The following is a 23,385-nucleotide window of genomic DNA, read 5'->3' on the forward strand; positions in this document are numbered from 1 at the left end:
TTAATTTGAAGGATTTCTCTTAAAAATATTTTTTTAATTGCATGTTTATTGTGATGGCTTGATGTGTTTCATATTTGTGAAGCACAATGGAATTATTTTCTTATCGATGTAAAATAATTTACTTAAATTAAAAATAATTCTTTTTTGTTATTCTAATGCATAAATTGGGAAATTTTAGATTTGTGACACCCTAGTAATTGATACAGATTTTGTTTTTCCTTAAAATCTGACATGCAAAATAAACTTAGTCTACATAAAATCTGAATGTTGATAAAGCTTCAATATATAGTTCAGATATTTGGGGAGTGAAATCCCATTAAAAAATGTCATTTGTGTATGGTTCAGAAATATGAAGCTTATTCTAGCCAATATGTTTTTTAACATGGAACTTATATATATATATATATATATATATATATATATATATATATATATATATATATATATATATATATATATATATATATATATATATATATATATATATATATATTGCAGTATATGTATATACTTCTATGCCAAGTTTTTGTTAGGTTTTGAAAAATTATGTATTAATTAAATTTGCTATAGATATTTTTGAAAGGATTATTATTATTTTTCTTATAATGTTATTTTCACTCTAAATTGTATTATTGACCAGACTAACATTTCTTAATTTATTTTTCTCACACTAATTAGTAAAATTAAATTAATAATTTAGATGTGATTTTCTTTTTTAGTCATCTCAAGTATTTGAACCGTTTATGGATATGTCATTACCATTGTTTGAAGAAAAGGTAAGAAGTTTTTTATTCTAAATGTGCTACTTTTGAAGACAAACCTTTGTGCTTTTATCTTTCTTCTTTTAACAAAGGCTTAAGCTAATTTGTTCTATATTCAATATATGCTTTTAAATATTTTTTTTTCTTACTAATTATTGAAAATACTATCAATATAAAAAATGCTGGTTAAAAAAAAAATGTTTATCAAACACTATGAATAAGCAAAAAAAAAAAAAAAAAGGCTTTGATGAATAAAATAAGATTTATATATTTATGCATCTGACCATTTTTTGTTAAAGTTTAATGAAATAGAACTTTAATGTTTGAAATTGTAGAATTCTTAAATCTGTGAGGTATATTTATAAAAATATATTGGATGATGGATATTGTTTGATTTTGAATCTTTTTAAATAACTATTATTGCTATGACTAGATTTATTTTTATTTGGCAGCGAAGTGATGGGAGGAAGGACATGTTACTTCAGAATAATAAATGTCTTCTCCCTTCAAATAATTTTTATGGGCAATTTAAATAATAACTTACGATAAATAGTATAACAATATATAAAATCAGAAAATAGATTTATTGCAATTAAGTATGAAAAGAGGGATTTTTTAAAAACTTTTTAAATTTAGAAATGCTATTGAAAATCAATACTTTTACCCAATTCTCCTGCGAATGAGTTCCATGAACTAAATTTAGCGTCATTTTTCAACAGCAAGAAAGTTGCGACCTACCTGCATTACTTGATGGAGGAAAGCAAGCAGATCTCAAGGTAATTCTATAGAGCATCTTAAGGAATGATGAAGATTTAATTTTTTGTTTCTATTCGAAAGCTGTGAACATTAGTGGTATTTTCTAATATGCTGTAATGAAAGGCACAAATGGATTATTAATTAAATTATATTGCCTGTTGCACACAATAATTTTTATTGTAAAATAATTTAGTTTTTTTGTTTCTTTAAATATTTTTTTTTTATAATTTTGTTAATAAAAATACATATTAATGAAACTGGAAAAATCTGGTCCATTTTTCTAGTTGTATTATAAATGTTTAAAGAAAATTATCACTCTTCACTTCAGTAACATTTTGAGAACATTTAAGAAATAATGTTCAGTGTGTTTGTTATTTTTGAACTTTGAGCTGAACTTTTTGCAACTATCATCTAAAATCATATGTTTTGATTATTTATCTGCAGGAAAGTTATGCGTATCTTGTAGCATTCCTTTTGTCTTGTGTTTTGATATGTCCATTACTTGAAATAGAAAACTTATTCTTTTGAATTTTTTCTTAGTAAAAATATAAAGAAAAGAAACTCAGTTTCTTTTTTAATATTTTATCTGTACTTACAAAAGGAGATATTAATATTGTTCAGACAAATCTTTTGCACTTATAGTCATGAAATTATATATACAATTGTAATATTGACTCAAAGTACTGTGAAGCTTGGATTTTAAAATTTAATATACAAAATTTTTATTCTTTCTGCTTATAATTTTTTTTTGTTCTTTTATATTTTGTGTTCTAAAGGAGGATTTTTCATTCATATTTACCCATATTATTTCTAATGATTACTGGCAATAAAAGAAAATTAGTGCACTATCAAATATATATATATAAAAAAATAGTTGGTTTTTAAGAAACTTGTTTTACGCTTCTGATGTAATTTACTGAATATAGAGAAATTAAAAAAAAAAAAAAAAAAAAAAAAAAAAAATATTATTTTTACCAAAAATTTTAAGATTTGAAACTTAAATTTTTGTATCCAAAACTCCTGCTACATTTTGTATTTACAAATCTGCTAGTATAAGACTGCTATTAGAAGTACAAATTAGCTACTAGAAGTTTTGCTTCTTTACTGATTTGGTTAGGACCCAAGTGAGCTAAGAATCATAATAATTATTATCATATAATTTTAATTTTATTGATATCATTTATAAAAAACTGTAATTGAGCTTATTATCTCTCACTTTTTCTTAAGTACATTTTCAACTATTTTTTGCACTTTGTATCAATTATTGTTCAGAAAATAAATATGCTATATATATATATATATATATATATATATATATATATATATATATATATATATACACTCTTTATAATTTTTTTTCATGTTCTTGTAATGCAGTTACAGTCTTTTATTAAAATTAAAATCATCACATGTCTGTCACCTGAATTGAAATGAGCATTAAATAAAACATATTTTATAACTTCTTCTCATACAGATTTTCAAGCAGTTTGTTCATAAATAAAAATTCAGAAGAAAATTGAATTTCCAAAGAGTATTTTTATAGGTAATCGCCTAATTTTGAAGCATATTGATACATTGTTGTAAATTTTCTTAGAATTTAGAAGAGGTAATCGTGTGTCTTGAAGAGTGATGATAATTGTTATTAGCAGTCAATCAAAAGCTGGAACAAAAATTAAGGATTGAACTCAGTGATACTATGTGTAAATTTCATGGAATAATTGCAATCATTGTATCTACATAATGTTTATAATTTTCTGAAATCTTATTCCTTCTTTAAAAAATCACATACAGTTATAAAGAATAGCAGAAGCATTGAAATATGGAATATGCAAATAAAGCCATAAAATGTGAAAGTTTAATTGAAATCTTATAATTTTGAATGGTTTTGTATTTGCTGTTGCTTGTAGTGGTTTATCCATACAGTGAGGAAAAATTACTAGGATGTAAAAATATTACTGATAAAATTATGTTTGAATTTATTACACTATTCAATTAAAGTATTGAGATTAACTGAATGACAATCAGTATGAATAGTATAAAAGCAGAGCTAAGGTCGACTTGTGAGGGCTATCATAGACTAGGGTGCAAACTTCTCTTATAAAAATTGCATTTCATCATTATGATGGAGGCACCCACAATGACAATATTGCTTTTATTCTTTAAAGAAGAAACAGACTATTTACTTATCCAGTAGCATCTCATCCATGTACTTGATTGTGTAATAATATCAAGCCCCCATCTCTATTTAGACCTATGGTTTAGGTGTAATATAATTATGTACTCTAGTCATTTAAAAAAACTTGAAGAAATAAGTTGTGATAATTCATCTAAAATATTAAAATACAATACATATCAGCAATGCTTTATGCTCAAACTATTTTTTTTGAAATAAGTGTTACACCTGTTTTCATAAAGCTAACAGTGACCAAATCAAAAGAAAAGGGCATTATTATGTTTTTATTATTTTAAAATACTGCAAGAAGATTTCTAGAGATTGGTAAAAAGTAAAATTGCAATTTTTAAATGTTTTATATTAAGGCTATATATTACATAATAATACTTTATGTAAACAATAATAAATCATTCCTTGCTTTGCATTTTGCATTCTAAAGCATTCCATTTTCTTGACAATATGCTGAACTTTATTATAATCTAAAGCAAAATTAGACATATTCATTAAATTAGAGATTTTTATTTTAGCCCATTCGAGGTCGGAAATCGGATCAAGATGAAAATGAGGAGCAGGTACTCAACAGGACTAAAAAAGATTACTCAAAACCTAGCAAACATCAAGAAAAGAAGATGAAGCAAATGGAAAAGAAAGAAAAGGTCTCTATGTTGATTACTCAGCATAGTATCTCTTTGTTAAAGGTTGCAGAAGCTTTTGTATTCTTATGCAGATTCATTTATCAACTTTTCTTTACATCACAAGTAATCTAAGTATTTTTCCCTTTCATTAAAAAATATATATAACTATATCTTTTTAAAAAATCATATGCTGTTATTGTAATTATACTAAAAAAGAAAAAATTATTTCTCCTAGTGTGTATAAAAATGAAGTAGCTGATCATTCATTAAATGGAAGGATACTTTTTGAAAGAAAAATTAGTCTTTTCAGAACAAGACACACCCATTTTTTTAAATAAATTGTATCTTTGAATTTCTGCATATAATAAATATTTTTATATAATTTTTATGATTATAAAGAAATTTAATGTGAAAAATCAATTTCATAATTATAGTTTCAGCCATTTTACAATACTTAATGAAAAAGTTTTTGATTTTTTGATGTATTTTTTTTCTTCTATTTATGTCATCAGAAACCTTATGTCCATTAAGTATTAAAATAAATATTCGTAGAATATGGCAGAAACCCATCCAGAATTATTTTACTTTTCCATGAGTTCAGATTGTTTTAATAAACAATCTGTTATAATGATAATTCCTTTCTCCTTATCATTTTAAGCAAGTTTTTGCATGATGAACTTAAATGCAATTCAATATAAAATTGGAGTTGTGTGTTTTTGAAAAAATTAAATATGTGAAATCTATCTCTCTAGAATTGTAAAATAAATAGATATGTTTTTAAAATTTATTTTACAGATAGTAAACAATTTAAATATTTACTATCAAAGATAGTAAATGATTAAAAAAATTAACTAATTAAAATTTTTTCTAAAATATTACCAGCATTAAGGTTAATTTTCTTCTTATTTCTAGAAATTTAGAGTTATAATTTGCATCTAAAGAGTAATGCTAAAATATAATCTTTCTTATTTTAGAAAAAACTGAAAAGGGTACAGATAAAAAAACCAGTTGAATTAAATGGAAATTCGCCAGAAGAAGTTGACACTTCTAACTTACCTGATACTGCAGTTGACAATGAAGAGGAAATTGACGAAAATGCTGAGATTGATGTTGAAAGTGATGAGCCAAGTCAATTAAATAATGAATCCACAGTACTGCCACTATTGAAGGAAACATTACCAAATGGGGACATATTAAGTGATGATGATTCAGATTCTGAGAAAATGGAATTATTAGAAAAAACTTGTGAAATAAGTCATACAATTGACAAAGAGACTGGTGAGAGCATTCCTGTGCATAAGAATTTTTCCCCAGTGAAATCTGGCCAAGTTGAATCTATATTATTATTTGACGATATTGAACTATTTTTGAGTGATGAAGAAGATATTGATGGTCCAGTTGAGCATTCTGAAGGTAATTAATTTTGAAGTAATTTTTAAAGGTTTTAATATATTTTTGGTCTCCATTTTAATACTATTGAGATACTAAAAGATACCAAATGATTTAATGCAATTTTAGCAACAACTACAGATATAAATATTTTTATTGTGTAAATAAATGAAACATCCCATAATTTTTGTGTGAACTCTTAATATAGCAGAAGGTTAACATATTATGACTTTTATGTCTTTCAGTTGCTCTAATTATTAAATTAACTGATGCATTTATTTTATGTAGTTTTAAATAGTTCCCACAATCCTTGAAAATTCTTAAAATCTTCTTGATTTATATTTTTATACTTGGAACTCTTGGAAAAGTACTTGATTTTGTTTCCGGGTCCTTTTAGAATCCCTGAAAAATTGTTGAATTGTGTATCTATTATTTGTAGGAGAGAATGGGAGAAACAGTTTGTAACATTGGTTTTGAATATTTTATTAACAACTATTGGGTATTGAAATGAGAATACTGCCATTATAAATCATTTCTCTTAGGATATTAAGAGAGGAGGGAGCAAGCAGGATCATCTCCAAAACTGTCAAGGAATCTTTAAAAAGCTCAGTGAATGATTGTCCTTTCATGGAGTGATTTATTCCATACATTATGTTTTCACACAATGGATGGTGTAATCCAATGTGTCATCATACAATATGTGGATACAAAACGTAAATGGTCTTTGAAGTGTGGGAAGGAGTTATTTGTATAGTTTACTAGGAGATTTCAAACTTATTCCAAGAAATATTTCAAAATTGTTGAAAAGTTTTCCTTAAGGCTAACAAAATGTTCTTACTTTATTTCATGTAGCATAACTTCATGATAAAATAAATTAATAAATTTCTGGCTAAACTTTATGTGGATAGCCTATTTGACGAAACATTCAATAAATTGTTACTAATGGATTTGCGAATTTGACTTGAAAGGGGAAACAAACAAACAAACAACAACAATAATAATAAAACGAAGAAAGAAAGAAATTGAAACCAGATATGTGAGTCATTCCGTGGACAAAGATATTTTGCAGGAGTTTCATAATTCTGTAGAAAACTGGATTTGAGAAAGGTTTCCATATATTTTGATATATAGATAATCAATAATTTGGAAGTTGATTTCATTTGTTGAATGATAAAAAAAATGCAAAATAGAATTTTTGATATTGCTCATAAATGTAGGCAGTTATGGCATGTTATAGCTCATTTTGACATAATGAAATAATATCCACATGAAATATGGATCTATTTTTATCTTAATATTATTTATTCAAAGATTCACCAGCAATAAGGGTAGTTTTTGTAATGTTTTTAGAAAATACTTGCTCAATCTTTGTAGAACTAGAAGGTTTTTGAATGCTGCTGCTGCTGAACATCATCAACTAACTATTCCAACCTACCAGTAGGCATATGGAAAAACATGAATGAACGGACCGCTGCAACAACAACCTTGTTGGGAGCCATGGTTGAGTCCTTAGGACCATCACCGGCCGCAGTACAACTTTTGCCTAAGGAAGTACATTCGGACATTGATGGGAGATAGCTACTCCCACCCTTTTGTATACTCTCAAGGGTGGCGAGAACCAAACACCATACCAGAAGCTTCTCACCCACAAGTACAAAGTGCCCTCCCCCCCCATGCTTTGAACATGTAATTAAAGTGTGGATTGACTTGGTGTTATATATTAAAACGGAGAATTTACTATATTAACATTTAAAACTATATAAATTTGTTGCAAAATGTAGGATTTTCCTGTCAGTGACCAAAATTATCACCTTAAAAAAACTATCCACCTAAACCATTTTTGGTGAAAGAAATAAAAATAATTTTTTACCAGCTGTTTGAAAACTTTTAAATGCTGTGAAAAATATTATTCTTGAAAGCATAGCAGTTGTAAATACCACTTTCATGTTTTGTTTACCAAAGTTCCGATTAGGAGCTGAGAAGGGATGCAAGCACATTGCATAAAAAAAACTTCCTAGTTTCCAAACAAATACATATGTAACTGATACAAATTCTTTGAATGATAAAATATTAGGATTATATTAACATTTTATAAAGCATATTTGGACAAGTGTGTAGAGTTTAAAGAGGAATGTGATTTTAATTATTTTGAATTTGATGCAGTTCTTAATATTCTGGATCTTTGTTTTAATACTTATAAAATGTTTTTGTTTCAACAAAAATAAATTAAACTGAACTACAATAATTTATAAATGCGTAATATTGGATAATGATAACATAAGCAAAATAGTACTTCATAAAATGAAATGATCAAATCTAAAAATTCATAAAACATTTCCTTGGTTGATTACTTTTCTTGAAAATGAACAATATATAATTATATGAAATATATAATTATATGAAAAGTATTAATACATAAGATACTATCAATGGAAGGGAAAACATGAAAAAAAATTAATTGTAAGTTTTTTCTTATAAACTCCTTCCAATTCTGAAAGAAAGAAAAAAATTATTTATCTTTGACAGCGGTACTCTGAAGAATATTAGAACTCCCATCATTTCAAGGTAGGAACTTTAGATGGAATAATTTCCCATTGATTCTTTCTTTTTTTTTTTCACTCTTCTTCTAAGACTGGAGCTACCTGAATCCTATCAATTCTTTCTTTTTTTCACTCCTGCTTCTAAGACTGGAGCTACCTGAATCCCATTGATTCTTTCTTTTTTTCACTCCTACTCCTAAGACTGGAGCTACCTGAATCCCATTGATTCTTTTTTTTTTCACTCCTACTTTTAAGATTGAAGCTACCTGTCCTACCTTGAAATTATATAGTTTTTGCAGAGTAATTGAAGTAATTAAAAGAAGAAAAAAAAGGAAGAGGAAAAGAAATATATATATATATTCTCTAATTGCATATTTATAATACTGAAGATAGAATCTGAAAACTTTTGATGCTAATTTATTTAAAAGGTTTAGTACACATTTAATAAGCTTTTAGTGTTGTTAAAACAGTACCATATCACAAATATTTAAATTTTGTCGTCAGTTGCAGTCGGTATATTTCATTAACAATTGCAGCCTAATAAATTAGAATACAAAAGACAGAGATTTTATTGGTGAATAAACTTAATTTATAATTATGCAGTTCACTTACTCTGCTGATGTATAGTAAATTCACATAATTTGGCTACATCTAAGTAACTCTTCTTTGCATTACATATTGCATAAGAGTGGTGAGAGAAAAAGATTTTTTATTAAATATAGTTTATCTATAAACCAGATTTTAGTCAGATAATTATCATATTGAAATAAACTTACAAATTCATTAGCAAGAAAGTAACAATTGAATGAATAAAATGACAATTCTTTTCTGAACCATTCATAGCCCTATTCGTGTATAATAAAAAAAGCTTCTATTTTCCTAATAATTCCATTGACAAGAAATCGAAATAGTGGATGCAAACAATTTTTGTTCCATAAACAATGATGTCATTTTAGTCGAGAGACAAAGAACAGGAGACAAAAATGTGACATCTTATTCACTTACCAGTTTGTTGATTATTCTGCTAAATGTAGTGAGAATTATAAGCTGAATGGCATGTGAGTCAGATGTCGGAAAATTCACAAACTTTAACGTCTTTGCAAAAAGACTTTAACGTCAACATTTATTGCATTTTCTTAGTCGGCTGACCAATAATTGTCGTCAAAATGCGATATCTTATTCACCAGCCACCTTGTCAAAAGTAGTGCAAGTTATTAGCTGAATGAATGTCATTTGAATCTGGTGTCTGTAAATTTGCGGACTTAACATTCGACATTCGATAAAAATTATCGGCAACATGTGACTTATAGACTTGCCACCTTATTGATTATTTTGCTAAATGTAATCAAACTGTTTAAACCTTTACTTGGACATTTCGACTGTTTACAGTATATTAACTTTAAGAGGGGTTTCAAATTATCATATTCGTTAATACCCAGCTCTCTATAACCATCTTGAAGTGGTAAAAACTTTGCCAACGGAACTCTCAATCTCTCACTGATGGGAGGGGGAGGGGCGCTAGCGGTTGCCGACAGGGAGGCAATTGCCCCGCTGCTAACGCCGCCTCTATTGCTATTAGAAGAAGAAAGCCATTCTTTCTGTATACGTGAGTATAAGAAAGAAGAAAAAATGTTATTTGAATAGAATTTTACAACTTTTTATGGCGTGCAATTCAATAAAATTTTAGGAGTTTTAATCCCATTAATCAAATTGATAAGTTTTTATCAAAATATTTTAAAAGCCAAAGGTCGTGTCAGATGATTAAGCCATAGTTAAAGGGGAATTTCCCTTAAATAAAAATATTGAAGTTGAAAATCTTAAAAAAGAAACAGATATCGCAAAATGTTTGATTTTAAATGAATTGAAAAGAAAGAAAAAAAATATGTTAAAATAGATAATGTCTGCATTATAAAAGAATTCAGGTCATCTGCAAAAAGTCTGCTCAAAAAATATCAAAAACTTAGATGAGCAATAATTGCAATTTCAAAATTTTGAAAGGAATAGGGAAACACATTGCTGGTGAACTAAATGATTTAAAATAAAAAAGAGTGAGAATTTAAAAGACTTTCTTCTTAAAAGTCTGTGTGCAAACCAATTGAAAAGGCAAAAAGAAAGAAAGAGATTTTCAGTGCATAGGAGAATCAAATAGTTTAGGAAAGGAGGTTTTAATGAATTATTTTAATATTAAAATTTAAAATGTTTTAGTGGCAAAGTGTTTCCAGTTTCTTAATTTTAAATGTAGATAATGGTTTGCTGTTTTGTATTTATATTTCTCTTATGTTTTTCTCTTTATTCTGTCTAGTACTTTTAAAAATAATGAATGAATATTAGAAATTCTTGTAGGATTAATATTTTTGATGAATTTTGTTTCAGTTAAAGTATGAATAAGTTTGTGATAAAAACAGTAATACTTTGTATAAAATAGTATCTAGTGGCTTTAGATGACTTTATATGAGATGTACTTATCTTGAAATTCATATTGAATTTTAGTAGTGGTAAGATGAAGGTTGCTTGCTTATTATTTCAAATGCAGTTAGATAGACATAACAAATCTCTTTAGTGTTCTTCATTTGAGCATTTAGAAGTAAGCAAAAAAGTAATGGCAAATTTTTATTTTTAAAATGCATAGTTTTCCCATTTTTGAATTTTTTTAAAAAACTGCCCAAGTCTGTCCTCTCCCCCCTACCGTTAATAAGAGTGCATATCTCATGTTGACATTTAAAAATTAAAATGCTTTAAGATTTAGCTTCTGTCTTTTCAAGAATCAAGTTATTATTTATCTGATTGTTCATATAATTTCTATTATAGCTTTAATTTTGTTATTAAAAATTTTTTTCTTGAATGCAACAAACAGATACTTACATGAAAATTTTTTTAATAGATTTATAACTGTTTTTATCTAATTATTTTTATATTTTTTAAAATCATATATGTTAATTTAATTGGATTTTTATTTCTTATTGCTGTAGATGCTTCAAACTCTTTGGAAACAAATAATTCAAATGTTGCTATTGAGGTTGAAAGCCTCGATGATTCGGCGGTGGCTGATCTATCAAACAGCATTGAAACTGTTACTATATCTGAAGTAAATTCTGGATTGGATGAAAGAATACATGCACTTTCTATGCAAGTAAAGGAAGTCAGAATAAGGCGAGATAGTGATAGACAGGAAAGTATCCTGTCCTCTTCGCCAAATGCAGATGATTTTGAAAGTTCCAAAACTGTTCCTGGATCAGATGACAGTCCAGATGAAAAAAGTACTAATGACCAGGAGGGGGATCTTTCACACAATCTGACTGAGAGTGAGACAAAGGAATGGATATTGAAGTCTTTGTCAACACTAAAGCCACGAAAGCATATGGCTGCCCTAGAATGCTCAATTGATACTTGTCTCAGCCATTTTACAAAACCAGAACTTCTGACTGGAAACAATAAGTTTAGATGCGAAAATTGTAGTGAAATAAAGCGTAAAAAATCAGGTGAGTATTTTGTCTGCAGTTATGTTAATTCAAATTTCGATATCTCCTGTCTTTATTGATATAATGTACATGGATGGTAATTCTATAGGTCTTTTTTCCATTTTAGGAAAAGTGTGCAGATATTGGAAAATTTTTCATTATGCCTAACTTTCTGAGATTATTCAATGCTTGTAGAAAAAAATTGTTAATAAATTAGCATAATTTAAAATATTATAATAATTTTTAGGAAAATGAATAAAAATAGATAGTTAGGTCATTGTTGTTTTAAATTAGGGAGAAATGGTTCAGTCATTTTCTCAAATTCAATTCATTTATTGGATGTGGTAATTTTATTTTTAATTCCTACAGTTTATGACAAAACTGATTAGATTTTGAAAATTTTGCAAAATTCAATAAAATATGGAGATAAAAAAATTCATTATAATAACAACTGATGCAATTATCAGAAATGATATTTTGACCAAATACTGTCAGACATTGTCTCAAACAACATGAAATATTGAATAAAAATTTTAAAAATTATATTTGAATATTTTGGTTTTAAGTGTATTGAGTCATCTTTGTAACTAGTATGTATGCTAGATTTCATGGCTGTAAGTGCCATAAATTCACCTGGATGATGCTTAGATGCTCATAAATTTCTCTGAATATACATAATGAAATTTAGATATATTTCCAATTTCATTTTGATATATTTGCAATTATTATTATTTTTAAAATATTGGCATCAAGTATAGGCAATTTAATGTTCTTTTTTAATTACTAAAGTTATTGTGATCTTCTAAACATTTCATGAACCAAGAAATTAATTTTTGAATCAGCTCATAAATTTATAGAAAAGAAATATGACTGTAAATTATATTTTGAGCATATTGTTATGTATGTATGCTAGTCTGAACCTTATTTATCACATGAACTGTTTCTTTTCAAACATTTTAATTTCCACTTTCTTACAAACATATAAATTATTAAAACAATTTTATGAGGAAGATTTTCATTATGGTAGAAAATATCAGACAAAAAAGAAATAAAGAGAGTAAAAAATTATAAGTAATTTTTTTAAAACAAGAGTAATATAATAATACAGGTTACTAGTGAAATAATAAGTTCTTGGGTTCATGAAAATAAGACATTTCAGAAATAAATGATTTTATGTTAACATTTCAGAAGGATACTTATTTACACAAGAGACTTATTTATTTATTTAGTTTAAGATTAGTAAAAAAGTTGTGGAAATTAAGTATATAATAGCTAAATAAAAATAAGGGTTCTATTATTCTTTTCATGGCTATCCATTGTGCTTGATGCTAATATATTTAGAAAGAAACATATAGAAGTTTCAAATTGTTTATATTATAAAAATTTCAGCAAACTTTTTAAAATTTGAAATGCATGAATTTAATAAATGTAAACTCGCTTTATTTTGAATAATATGAACAAATTATTTTGAATATTCTATCATTAGATTGTCTTAATCTAAATCCTTTTTTTTTCTTCTTCCCCCTATAATCCTATTAAGAACCATGTGAACTGATTGTTTTTGGTATTATTACATACATCATACAACTTGTAAAGTGTTTTACATTAAAAAATTATTTGTCAGGATTATTTTAATCTCAAGACTTAAAGTGAAAGGATGTGATCTTTAAATGTTTTTGTAGATTTTTTTGAGAATTTATTTCTTTATTAGTGTAGAATTCTTTTATACCATTAAAAATAATAGTACATCTTAGATTGGTATTCTTAGAAAATTTTCTTTTGCTATTGCAATGTACACACATTCATTATGTTTATTTTTAATATATCTTTTATTTATTAAAAGTATTTAATATTTATTTTTTAGAAAATTTAACTTTTTAATTTGTTATGTAGGTGATAAAAAGGCTGTTGTTTATAGCAATGCTAGTAAACAACTCTTAGTATTCAGTCCTCCTGCAGTATTGACTTTGCATTTGAAAAGATTTCAACAGGTATGTGAAATATTCATTTAGCTGCCCTTGGGGACCAATTAATTTGAGATTAATGGTTGCTAAAATTTTCCATTAATTATTTAATGCAACTTCTTCTAATAGCCCGCATAGCGAAATATTTTTAGTCTTCAAATTTTAGTAATCTTATAACTTTTACTATTTTAGAAGTTTTACACTATTATACTTTACATCTTCTAATATTTCTATCATCTTCCCTTAAATATGAACTTTAATTTGAAACAAAAGTGATTAAAGTTCAACCAAATCAAAAATATTTTCACTGAAACCAAAAATATTTATTAAAAAATATGTGTACAGAAAGAAAAATCGTTCAGTATTGGAAGCTGTATGTGTATTGTAGAATATATTATATAATATTTGCAATATCTCAGGGGACATTTTAAAAGAAATTTCTCTGATTCTATGTAAAATGCAGTTTGTCGCATTAAGAAAGAATTTATTGAATATATCTCATAGTATCAAATGTTCTGGATAAAAATTAATTATTCATCAGATCATTATTGACAACTGCATAAAATATAATTTGTTTAGACTATTTTCCCTATTATACCAGTTGCTAATGGCTTAGAAATTAGTTTGCCCCTCGATTTGAGTAGATATCTTGTTTGTATGAACTATGTTGCCTTAAATACAGAATTATTAGATCAATATATAGATATTTTAAAAGGCCACAAAAAATTTCTTTTGCTTTTGTTTTTTTTTAGAAAATTTTATTTTTATTTCATTTTATTCAGAAATTGAAATAAATATACATGCTTTTTTATGGCTAATTTGCAATGAGAATTTTATCTTTTAATTGAGCTTTTGTCAGTATGACAGCAACATGTTGATGAAAATGCATTTTTTTTTCACGTGTGTTTAATATGCTTATGTAGGTAAATAGCAACACACCAAATACCAATGAAAAACGTTTATTTAGCAATTTGCAAATTTGGCTCAAGGTGACCATCAACTTGATGTTTCAATAATTGCATGTGGTACACGAGGTTTTCGACGGTAGCATATCGGCATTTATTCGTCTGACATGTAACGTTATTTGATCTTTTAAAGTAGGAATGCCAGGAACATGTCCTTGACACACAACGCCTTTCAAGTGAACCAGAACTGTCTCACAACCAGAAATTGCCAACATACAGATCAGTGTCATCAGTTAATGGGTGTTATCTTATATGGATAAAATTTCAGAATCTTACGCAATATCTTCTGCATCATCGAGAATGGGGTATCTGTTTGTTTCGATATTAAATGTGCACTGCTGATAGCCTGCTTATCAGCTATCGCCTGATCCATAACGGTAGTTGCAACTTCTTCAACTTGTTCCTGCTTGATAACTTTACGTCCTCGGTCTGGTTGCACATAAAAAATTCCTGTTTCAAATTTTTCAACATAACTGTTTTAACCGCCGGTATTCACGAAGAGCAGCACTGGCATTTTCATCTTGTTGATAAAACAGCTTGAATAATAAGACACGTTCTCGTAGTAACAACGCAATCGACGGGCGAATACTGTCAGAATGACATAAATTCCTGCAACCCTTCCCTTTATCTTCGATGTCATGTCACAAAGTACCGTATAAGCAAATTACATAATAAAGTTTTTGATTGCAGCGCCAGGATTTCCCCTATTGGCGTTTTTTGGTACTAATTTTTTTTTTTCTTGATAAATTGAAACCACATACTTTAATGTGTATGGTGGTCAAATTTTGTTATATTTTATCATGTGCATAACACGCTACAAGGCTCTGAACACCTCCTGTTATTTCTTGATCACTCTGTATATAATATATAGAGTGGCAACAGACGCAGATATATATATATATATATGTTAATTTTTATTATTAGCATAGATAATTTACAGACATGACCCATTTCTGCAGAAATGTGAAATTTAGTAATTTTGGAACCAAATTTCATTATTCTTGAGATCGATTAATTTTCTTTTGTGTAAAAATTCTATATTTTTAATATGCTATGCATTTTTTTTTATATTGATATATTCATTTTATTGCTCAGTTAATCATTTTTTTCTTAATGTTTATGTTTGGTATAATTCATTATTTTTTTATGAAGTTCATTTTTTTTTCGTTTCGGGCATTTGTTATATGAATTTATCAATGTTAGATCCGTTTTGATTTCAATTTGATATTGTTGTATGAATTCATAATTTCATGTTTAGTTGTGTTAAAAAAATTTTAGATAATTATCAACTTTACAGATTTAAAATTGAATTTCTTTTATTGTGTTATGACAGAATTCAATTATTCTGATATTAATGAATTTTGATTTCATTATTGAGTTTTCTAAAATTATTTAGAGACATTGAAAAAATCTATTGTTATGGAGTGCTGAGAAATTGTATTATTAACTGTAAAGTATAAAAGTTAACAAATTATACAGTTACAGAGCTTTCAATTTATAAAAAGAAATTGAAATATATTCTAAAACATTTGAAATTGATATGCTGTAAACTTTAATGGGATGAAAATAGATTATAAATGTTCTTTAACATTCTTTAAAAATTTTTCTATTATTTCAATTTGTGTTTATCAAATTCTCCTCTTCCAAATTGTTTCTTCATTTGTACTAAATATTTTAAATTTTACTTTCTTCTTCCTTGTGATTATATATATCTAATAAATTACATATGAATCTGCATAATAATTTATTTTTGTTGTCATTTTTAGATTGGATTCAGTTTAAGGAAAGTGAATAGATTTGTGGAATTTCCTTTAACGCTTGATTTAACTCCTTATTGCAGTTCTGCTTGTTTGGTATGTATTGAAATTAATTTATGTTTAATTTAATGTTACTGTGCTCAAAAATAAACTTAAAGTATTTAGCATCTTTTTAATACATTTTTATTTAAAAATATTGACAAAATCGTATGTGAATCATCAAAAGATATAAGATAAAGTAACAATTGTCAGTTGATAATAAAATAATTGTCAGTTGAAAAATAAATCTAAATTGTATCTTTCTGTAAAAAGAAGGACGTTTTATTTTCATAATAACATTTTGTTTTCTTTTACCAATGTGTTCAGTTTTACTAAATATTTATTACTATTTTTTTTATTTAACATATGAAATATAAAAAAAAGACTTTGTAAATCTTTTAATATATATATATATATATATATATATATATATATATATATATATATATATTAGTGATACATATGCATGCCATTTTCTTGATGTTCAATAATTTCTAGATAGAATTTATTTGCATTTATAAATATTTCTAAAATTTATTTTTGATGAAATGTATTCTTTATTATCATTTGGATTACTGTTAAATAATTTGTTAGTATTCTGTGAATTAAGTAATAAAGAAAATTTAATTATTTGCATTATTTATTATTATTTTTTTAAATTTAAGGTTTACTTTTTAAGGTTTCATTTTCATTTAATCAAAACTAAGTAAAAAATCTCGAAATATCTTATTTTTCTTTATTCTATATGTGTAAATCAATTAAAAAGTTAGTTGCATTTTTTTTATTAAAAAATATTGGTAAAATGATATTTTATTAAAACTTTATGGGAACACTGTAAATATTTATTCTTTACTCAGGACATAATGGGTTAAGTGTGACAAAGTTAATTTTCTTTCTAATTGGTTATGAATATATCTCATCAGCAGCTGGTGGCATTCAGATTCAAATATGTGCTGTGATTTTTTTTTTCGGCATAAAAAGGCTAGACCATGCAGAAATTTATCAATAGTTATTTAGAGAGTATGATGAAAATGCAATATTGTGTGAAGCTATTGCTAAGTATTGCAACATATTTGAGAACAAACATATTGATATTGATGATGCTTATCATAATAAAAACTATTAACTGTGACAAATGCTAGGATTATAATAAGGAAACATTCTTGTTAACAGACATATAATGCTAATTAATTGGATGTTTGAAATGAAAGTAAGCATAAAATTATATTAAATAATAATAACCTGAATTCTCTGAAGTTTATGTTCAATGGGTGCCTCATCAATCCGGGAAAAAGAACCATTTTGAAAGCATTTTTCCATTTTTTTTTTATCAACTGAAGGGAAATAAGTTTTTGGATAAAATTATGATTATGAACTATAATAACATTATTGTATAGTTATTATAGTTCATAATCATAATCATTCATGTCTGTTTTGATTTCTGAAGTTCTGCAATTAACTTTTTAATTGTTTCTGATATTTGATAGTATTTTAAGCTGTGTTTTAATTTGCTTGATTTTTTAAAAAAATATTTTTATACACTGTTCTAAATAAATCTTATATATTGTAATTATTTCCAATATTTTTTTTTTCTTCTTCAGATACTACCTCACATGGCCACAGTGAAGGATGAGATCTTGTATTCATTATATGGAATTGTTGAACATAGTGGTCATCTACGAAGTGGACACTATACGGCTTATGTGAAAGTTTCAAAACGACAATTAAATCAGTCATTTATGTGCAACTTGCCATTAGCTCAATGCAATTTAGAGCAATTGTTGCGCAAATTTTCCAAAACAAACTCCTCTTGGGAAAATAATTCTGGAGAAGAATTGAATGATGAAAGACGATGGTATTACATTAGTGACTCTGTTGTTAGGGAAGCATCTGAATCTGTTGTTTTAAAATGCCAAGCATATCTGTTGTTTTATGAGAGGATAAAATAATTAGTTCAAACTTTAGCTATGTGTAATTTTTTTTTGTATTTGTGTGTGTGTGTTTTATTGTTGATAATAAGTTTGTGCTACAATGACGATATTTTCCAATTACTCTAAGTAATAAAAACTAATTCTGTAGTTAATTTATTTATTTTACTTTTGCAGGTATTGTTTAATAACTGTATTACTGCTGTCGTGTGACAACAAGTAACTGTACAGTGAAACTCTAATTATTATTATTTATTGAAACCTGAACTGATTTAAATAATTGAATATTTGATTAATTGATGAAAAACAAATCATTTCTAAGAAAAAATAGAATTTTCTTATATCAATAAATTTGTGTACTTACATGGCCTTTTAAGGTATCACTATCTTTTCTAATTTTTACCTAGGAAAATTTTGTTTGTCTATTTATTTTTCCCAAGGTTATCTAAATAATTGGTCCTCCAAATAATTGAATTTCTACTGTAAATCTTTCATGTGTGTAATAAAAAAAATGCATATGTTTTAAAATATTAGGTAATATTTTAACAAAACCTTGTGCATAACTGAGTGTAATCAATAGATACTTATCATTCATTGAAATATTATTAAAATTTATAATTAGATGAAAATGATAAACTATAGTACTGCATACATATTGGCGTTTTTAAACACTTAATAAGTAAAATTTTAAAGATATATTTTTTAAACATGTGTATAAAACATAGTTTTCAAATAGGTTTTTATTTTGTTATTGTAAAATTATTCTTTTCAAACTTGACACTTTCCTAAAATATTTTTAAATAAAAAAAAGAAAGAAATTTGTCAAGCTTACTATATGGTAATAGAAGCTACTTTTAGTAAATTTTTAGCTTCAGGCTTTGGATTTGAAGAAAACATGTTAGTAAGAGTGGCCTCTTTTTATTTTCAAGTTGACTGACTTCCAAATTCTTCACTTTTAGATTTCCCATGGTAATTCTAGAATTATCTTATTGATGAAAAAATTGTTTTACTTATTATAACTGTTGCTAGAGAATACATTTTTAACTGGGTTGGGGAATGAATGTTAGATGCAGTTCTTTGAGGTTTTGAAAAAGAAGGGAGGGGGGGGGTGGGATTGGTAGTAGCAAATAAATATCTAATGATGCATAATTTTTGTTACTTTTACCCTGTGTCCCTTAAGCAATAATGATATTAAAAAAATCTGTATGTTCTTCAGTTAAATTTATGATTTACATTCTTTTTAAGTGACAGAAAGTGTAATAATTGAGTATTACTTTTGGAAATATCATTTTTTTGATGTTAACTTTCAGCCAATAGCTAATTACTTTATTTTTTAACCATAAAAGACTTTAACAACCAAAAAATACATATATAAGTAATTGTGTTTTTTCACATCCATTTTGATCCAAGCAAGAATTTTAATCCCCCCCCCACCCCACCTATTCTTTTATTATGGTAAAAAATATAAAAGTATTTATTATATCAATGATATTACATTTAATAATTGTTGTTTTATCTCTAATTTAGTCTATTATTTAAATAATCATTCTAAATATGTTTTTCATAATCTTATTACTTTATTCTATCAATAAAGTAATAAAAATAGAATAGCTTATTAATCTGTAAATGTATTTAAAATGACAATCTACAATCATGAAGAATGTTTTAGCATATTTATTAATGGGAATATTGTTGTTAATATATATGTTATTTTGGCAGCATTTTAGGCAATTACTATTTTTTATTGCAGCTTTTAATGTTAGTTTACTATGCAATTCCTTCAGAAATCAGTACTGAATTTTGGCTACTTCCTTATGAGTTTTAGCCATTCTAAAGTGAGAGAGAGAAAGATATATATTGGGAAATTTTATTGATTTAAATAAGTATAAAAGTATATATAATGGTGGTAGTCAACTGATAGTTGAAATGTGAAGTAAATTACATTTTACCTGCAAAAGTATCGTAATTTGTTAACTATTAATCAGAATTCATTTTTTGAAAGAGAGGATACAAATTTTGAAATATAATTTTATGCAAAAAGGGCAAATAAGAAATAATTCTATCTTATTTTAAATATTTACTCAATAACTTTTCTTTAATAATTACAAATTCCTTAGAGAATGATCAAAAGTACACATTCATTAAATTCGATCTGTTTCTTTTTATATTCTTTAAAAAAAATAATTGCTTATGTGAAAAAGATTTAATATGTTTATGCTGCATATATATGATGATATATGCAGTGATATGGTATTAACAAATCTCTTTATGTTTGACATTACATGAAATAAGAAAATTTGAGCATGTTAATCGTTCTTCACTTAAAGTAATGTATGCATATGAGATGGAGCTTGACATTATCTTGCCCAACTTCTTTAAAATGAACTCTGATTAATAATTATTCCTAAAATGATATTTCTTTTTGAAGTACATAAATCTTTTATTAATTTTCAGAGTATAAATTTTCATTTTCATAATTGCAGAACACATTTTTAAACTGTGTACTGAATATCATTGTTATAGCTCAAGAAATGTATTTTGATACATTAGTGTTTGCATTGCACATTGATTGTATAATAGATTTTTCAAGTGTGATTCATAATTTTTTTGATTTTTTTTATATTTGGGAAAACAGAATTTTGTAATCAATTTTTAGCTCACTTCCTGATGTAGTAAAATCTTGAAATTTTGAATTATGAGTTCTCAATGACAGTTTACTATTTTAATTTGTTCTGAATTAAATTATTTTATAATCATTAAAATAATTAAATTTTAATTCTGTATCAGTAGCAATATTTGTTTGCTAGTTTTAAAAAAATTTAATCTCGTACTTAATGCATTGTTGATTCCCAATGAGATGCTGCAGTTGTGAAAACACAAGTTAAATCTTGATTGATCAATAATGTGTTAAAAAATAGAAACTAATTAAAATATTTCTGCTATTTAATTCATTTATAAAATTGTGTTTTTAATTATTTTTTTAATATCTAGATTCTTGCATTATAAGTTTTTATTATTTAAAATGCCTAGTAATCAATTAGTTTACTATGTCACATATCATAACTAACTTTCTTATACTTACTTTGATAAGATTGAATAAACTTTTAAATGTCGGTTATATGTGTGAGACTGCATAAAATGAAAGCATCATTCTTTTAAATTTTGGAATGTTCCTGATTATGATGTTTATTATTTTTCTTAATAAATGAACTAATGCATTGAATTTCAAATTTCATCAGTAGATAAAAGTAACATTCATTCAGTTTCATATTCTGTGTTTATTATTATTTTAGTGATATTTTTTTTATTGATTTTTAGTCATTTATAGAAGTACAGTAAAATTAGTTTACAAAACTGGTTTGTATTTTCATTTATTTTTTCTTTCAAAAGAATGTTTAATTAATGCTCGCAAAGCAATAAAAACTAAAAAAAATAGTCGTAAAAGGTTCCTTTATCTGTTAAATTGTACAAAATATTCTTTGTAGTATATTAATTTATTTTATATGTGAAATATCTACGTATATCTTGCATGGTTTTTCTTTATAATAAAATCCATGCTTACACCATCTCATCATGTGTCACATTGGTTTAAGTTTTGTAATTCATTGGCCAATTATGCTTGGAAGAAGAAAATAAAGTTATAATACTTCAGTAGACTGAATGGCAATTAGATATTTAATGATGGGTATATGGTTATGTTTATCATTTGACTTCACATGAATTTATATCTTTGTAATTCCATTTAATTATTTGTGTAGTTTACTAATACTGATGGTCACAAAATATTTACTTATCTACTTTTTATGAAGGATTCTCTATTTTTTTTCTCCCATTTTTGTTATTAATGTTTATAGACAAAATATCTTGAATTGATGTTAAAAGAAACGATATAGCAAGAATGGTAACAAAAAATATCAGATATTCTTAAACCGTCTAGTTGGGAAAGTTAAATTTTGATTACATCATTATGACATGCCATTCCATTCGAATGATTTGATATTTGCTTTGAGATATTAAATACAGTAAAACAATTGTTCATGATGGATCAAGGGAATGATTTCAATCTGGGCATATAAAAAGATATTTAATTGAAATTTTAATAAACAATTTTCATTATTACAAATTCAATACAAATTTATTTAAAAGTAATAATTTTAAAGCAGCTTTAGTATATTGCTACATAGTTTTGAAATCAATGATAAAATTTTGAAATTAAGTATCAATCATAAATTTAAAATTCATTCGTTTATTGTATATTTGGTACTAATTATACATTTTTTTATATGATTTATGTTTGCGCACATTGACATTCAGTTAAAAAAAATTCTTTAATCATCATCTTAGGTGCTAATTGTCTGTAAGATTTAAGTTCATTATTATAAATCCAGTTTAGTTCATTGAATGTTTTTACCATTAGAATACTGACAAATAAAATAACTCAAAAATAAAATAATTTTTCGGTAGAATCCAGAAAGATGAAATAATTTTTTCTACTACGAAATTATAATATCGGCTCGCAAATCAATACTCTTTGAAGAGGATTTCTGATCTCGGGAGATTCAAGCCTTCATCAACTCTGAAAACAACGTATTACCTTGCTTTTACATCGTATAAATTAAATCATAATCATTATAATGGTTATTAATGAATTGGGATTGTGATGAAGCGATGTATAACTGATAAATGTATAAACGGTGCTTTACGAACTATATTTATTTATCTTTTGCTCTTCCCACAATTTTTGGTTATTAAGTTTCTGAGGCAAATCTACTTCGTGATTAGATTGAATGCTTAAGTTTGTTGATGTGATGAATTTTATAATTTGATACTGTTTTGTTATTGACTCTGGATATTTCTTTTTTAGTAGTTTGTAAAATGTATTTTAGGGAATCATTTTGTAAAATTTGCATAACATATTTCATAATAAAGTTGAGTTTGTCTTGGATAATTCATTTAATGATATATGTCATTTCTTCGTGTTTATATATATATATATATATATATATATATATATATATAT

General features: G+C 25.9%; 1 protein-coding gene across 5 annotated transcripts in view; it reads left to right on the forward strand.

Annotated features, from left to right (window-relative positions):
* LOC129963240 (ubiquitin carboxyl-terminal hydrolase 45-like) overlaps positions 1–23,267 on the forward strand; it is a 41,943-nt gene extending 18,676 nt beyond the window's left edge. For 4 of the 5 annotated variants that reach the window (XM_056077459.1, XM_056077461.1, XM_056077463.1 and 1 more), the window contains 8 exons: positions 720–776; positions 1,481–1,537; positions 4,218–4,346; positions 5,300–5,738; positions 11,224–11,733; positions 13,606–13,703; positions 16,408–16,494; positions 18,039–23,267. In XM_056077459.1, the coding sequence (XP_055933434.1) occupies positions 720–776; positions 1,481–1,537; positions 4,218–4,346; positions 5,300–5,738; positions 11,224–11,733; positions 13,606–13,703; positions 16,408–16,494; positions 18,039–18,386 (1,725 nt within the window). In that variant the 3' untranslated portion in view covers positions 18,387–23,267. The remainder of the gene's footprint in view (positions 1–719; positions 777–1,480; positions 1,538–4,217; positions 4,347–5,299; positions 5,739–11,223; positions 11,734–13,605; positions 13,704–16,407; positions 16,495–18,038) is intronic. The other variant, XM_056077464.1, reaches the window with a different exon arrangement.
* The last annotated feature ends 118 nt before the right edge of the window (positions 23,268–23,385 follow it).

The sequence above is a fragment of the Argiope bruennichi genome, chromosome 3 (genome assembly GCF_947563725.1).
Source record: "Argiope bruennichi chromosome 3, qqArgBrue1.1, whole genome shotgun sequence".
Lineage (NCBI taxonomy): Eukaryota > Metazoa > Arthropoda > Arachnida > Araneae > Araneidae > Argiope > Argiope bruennichi.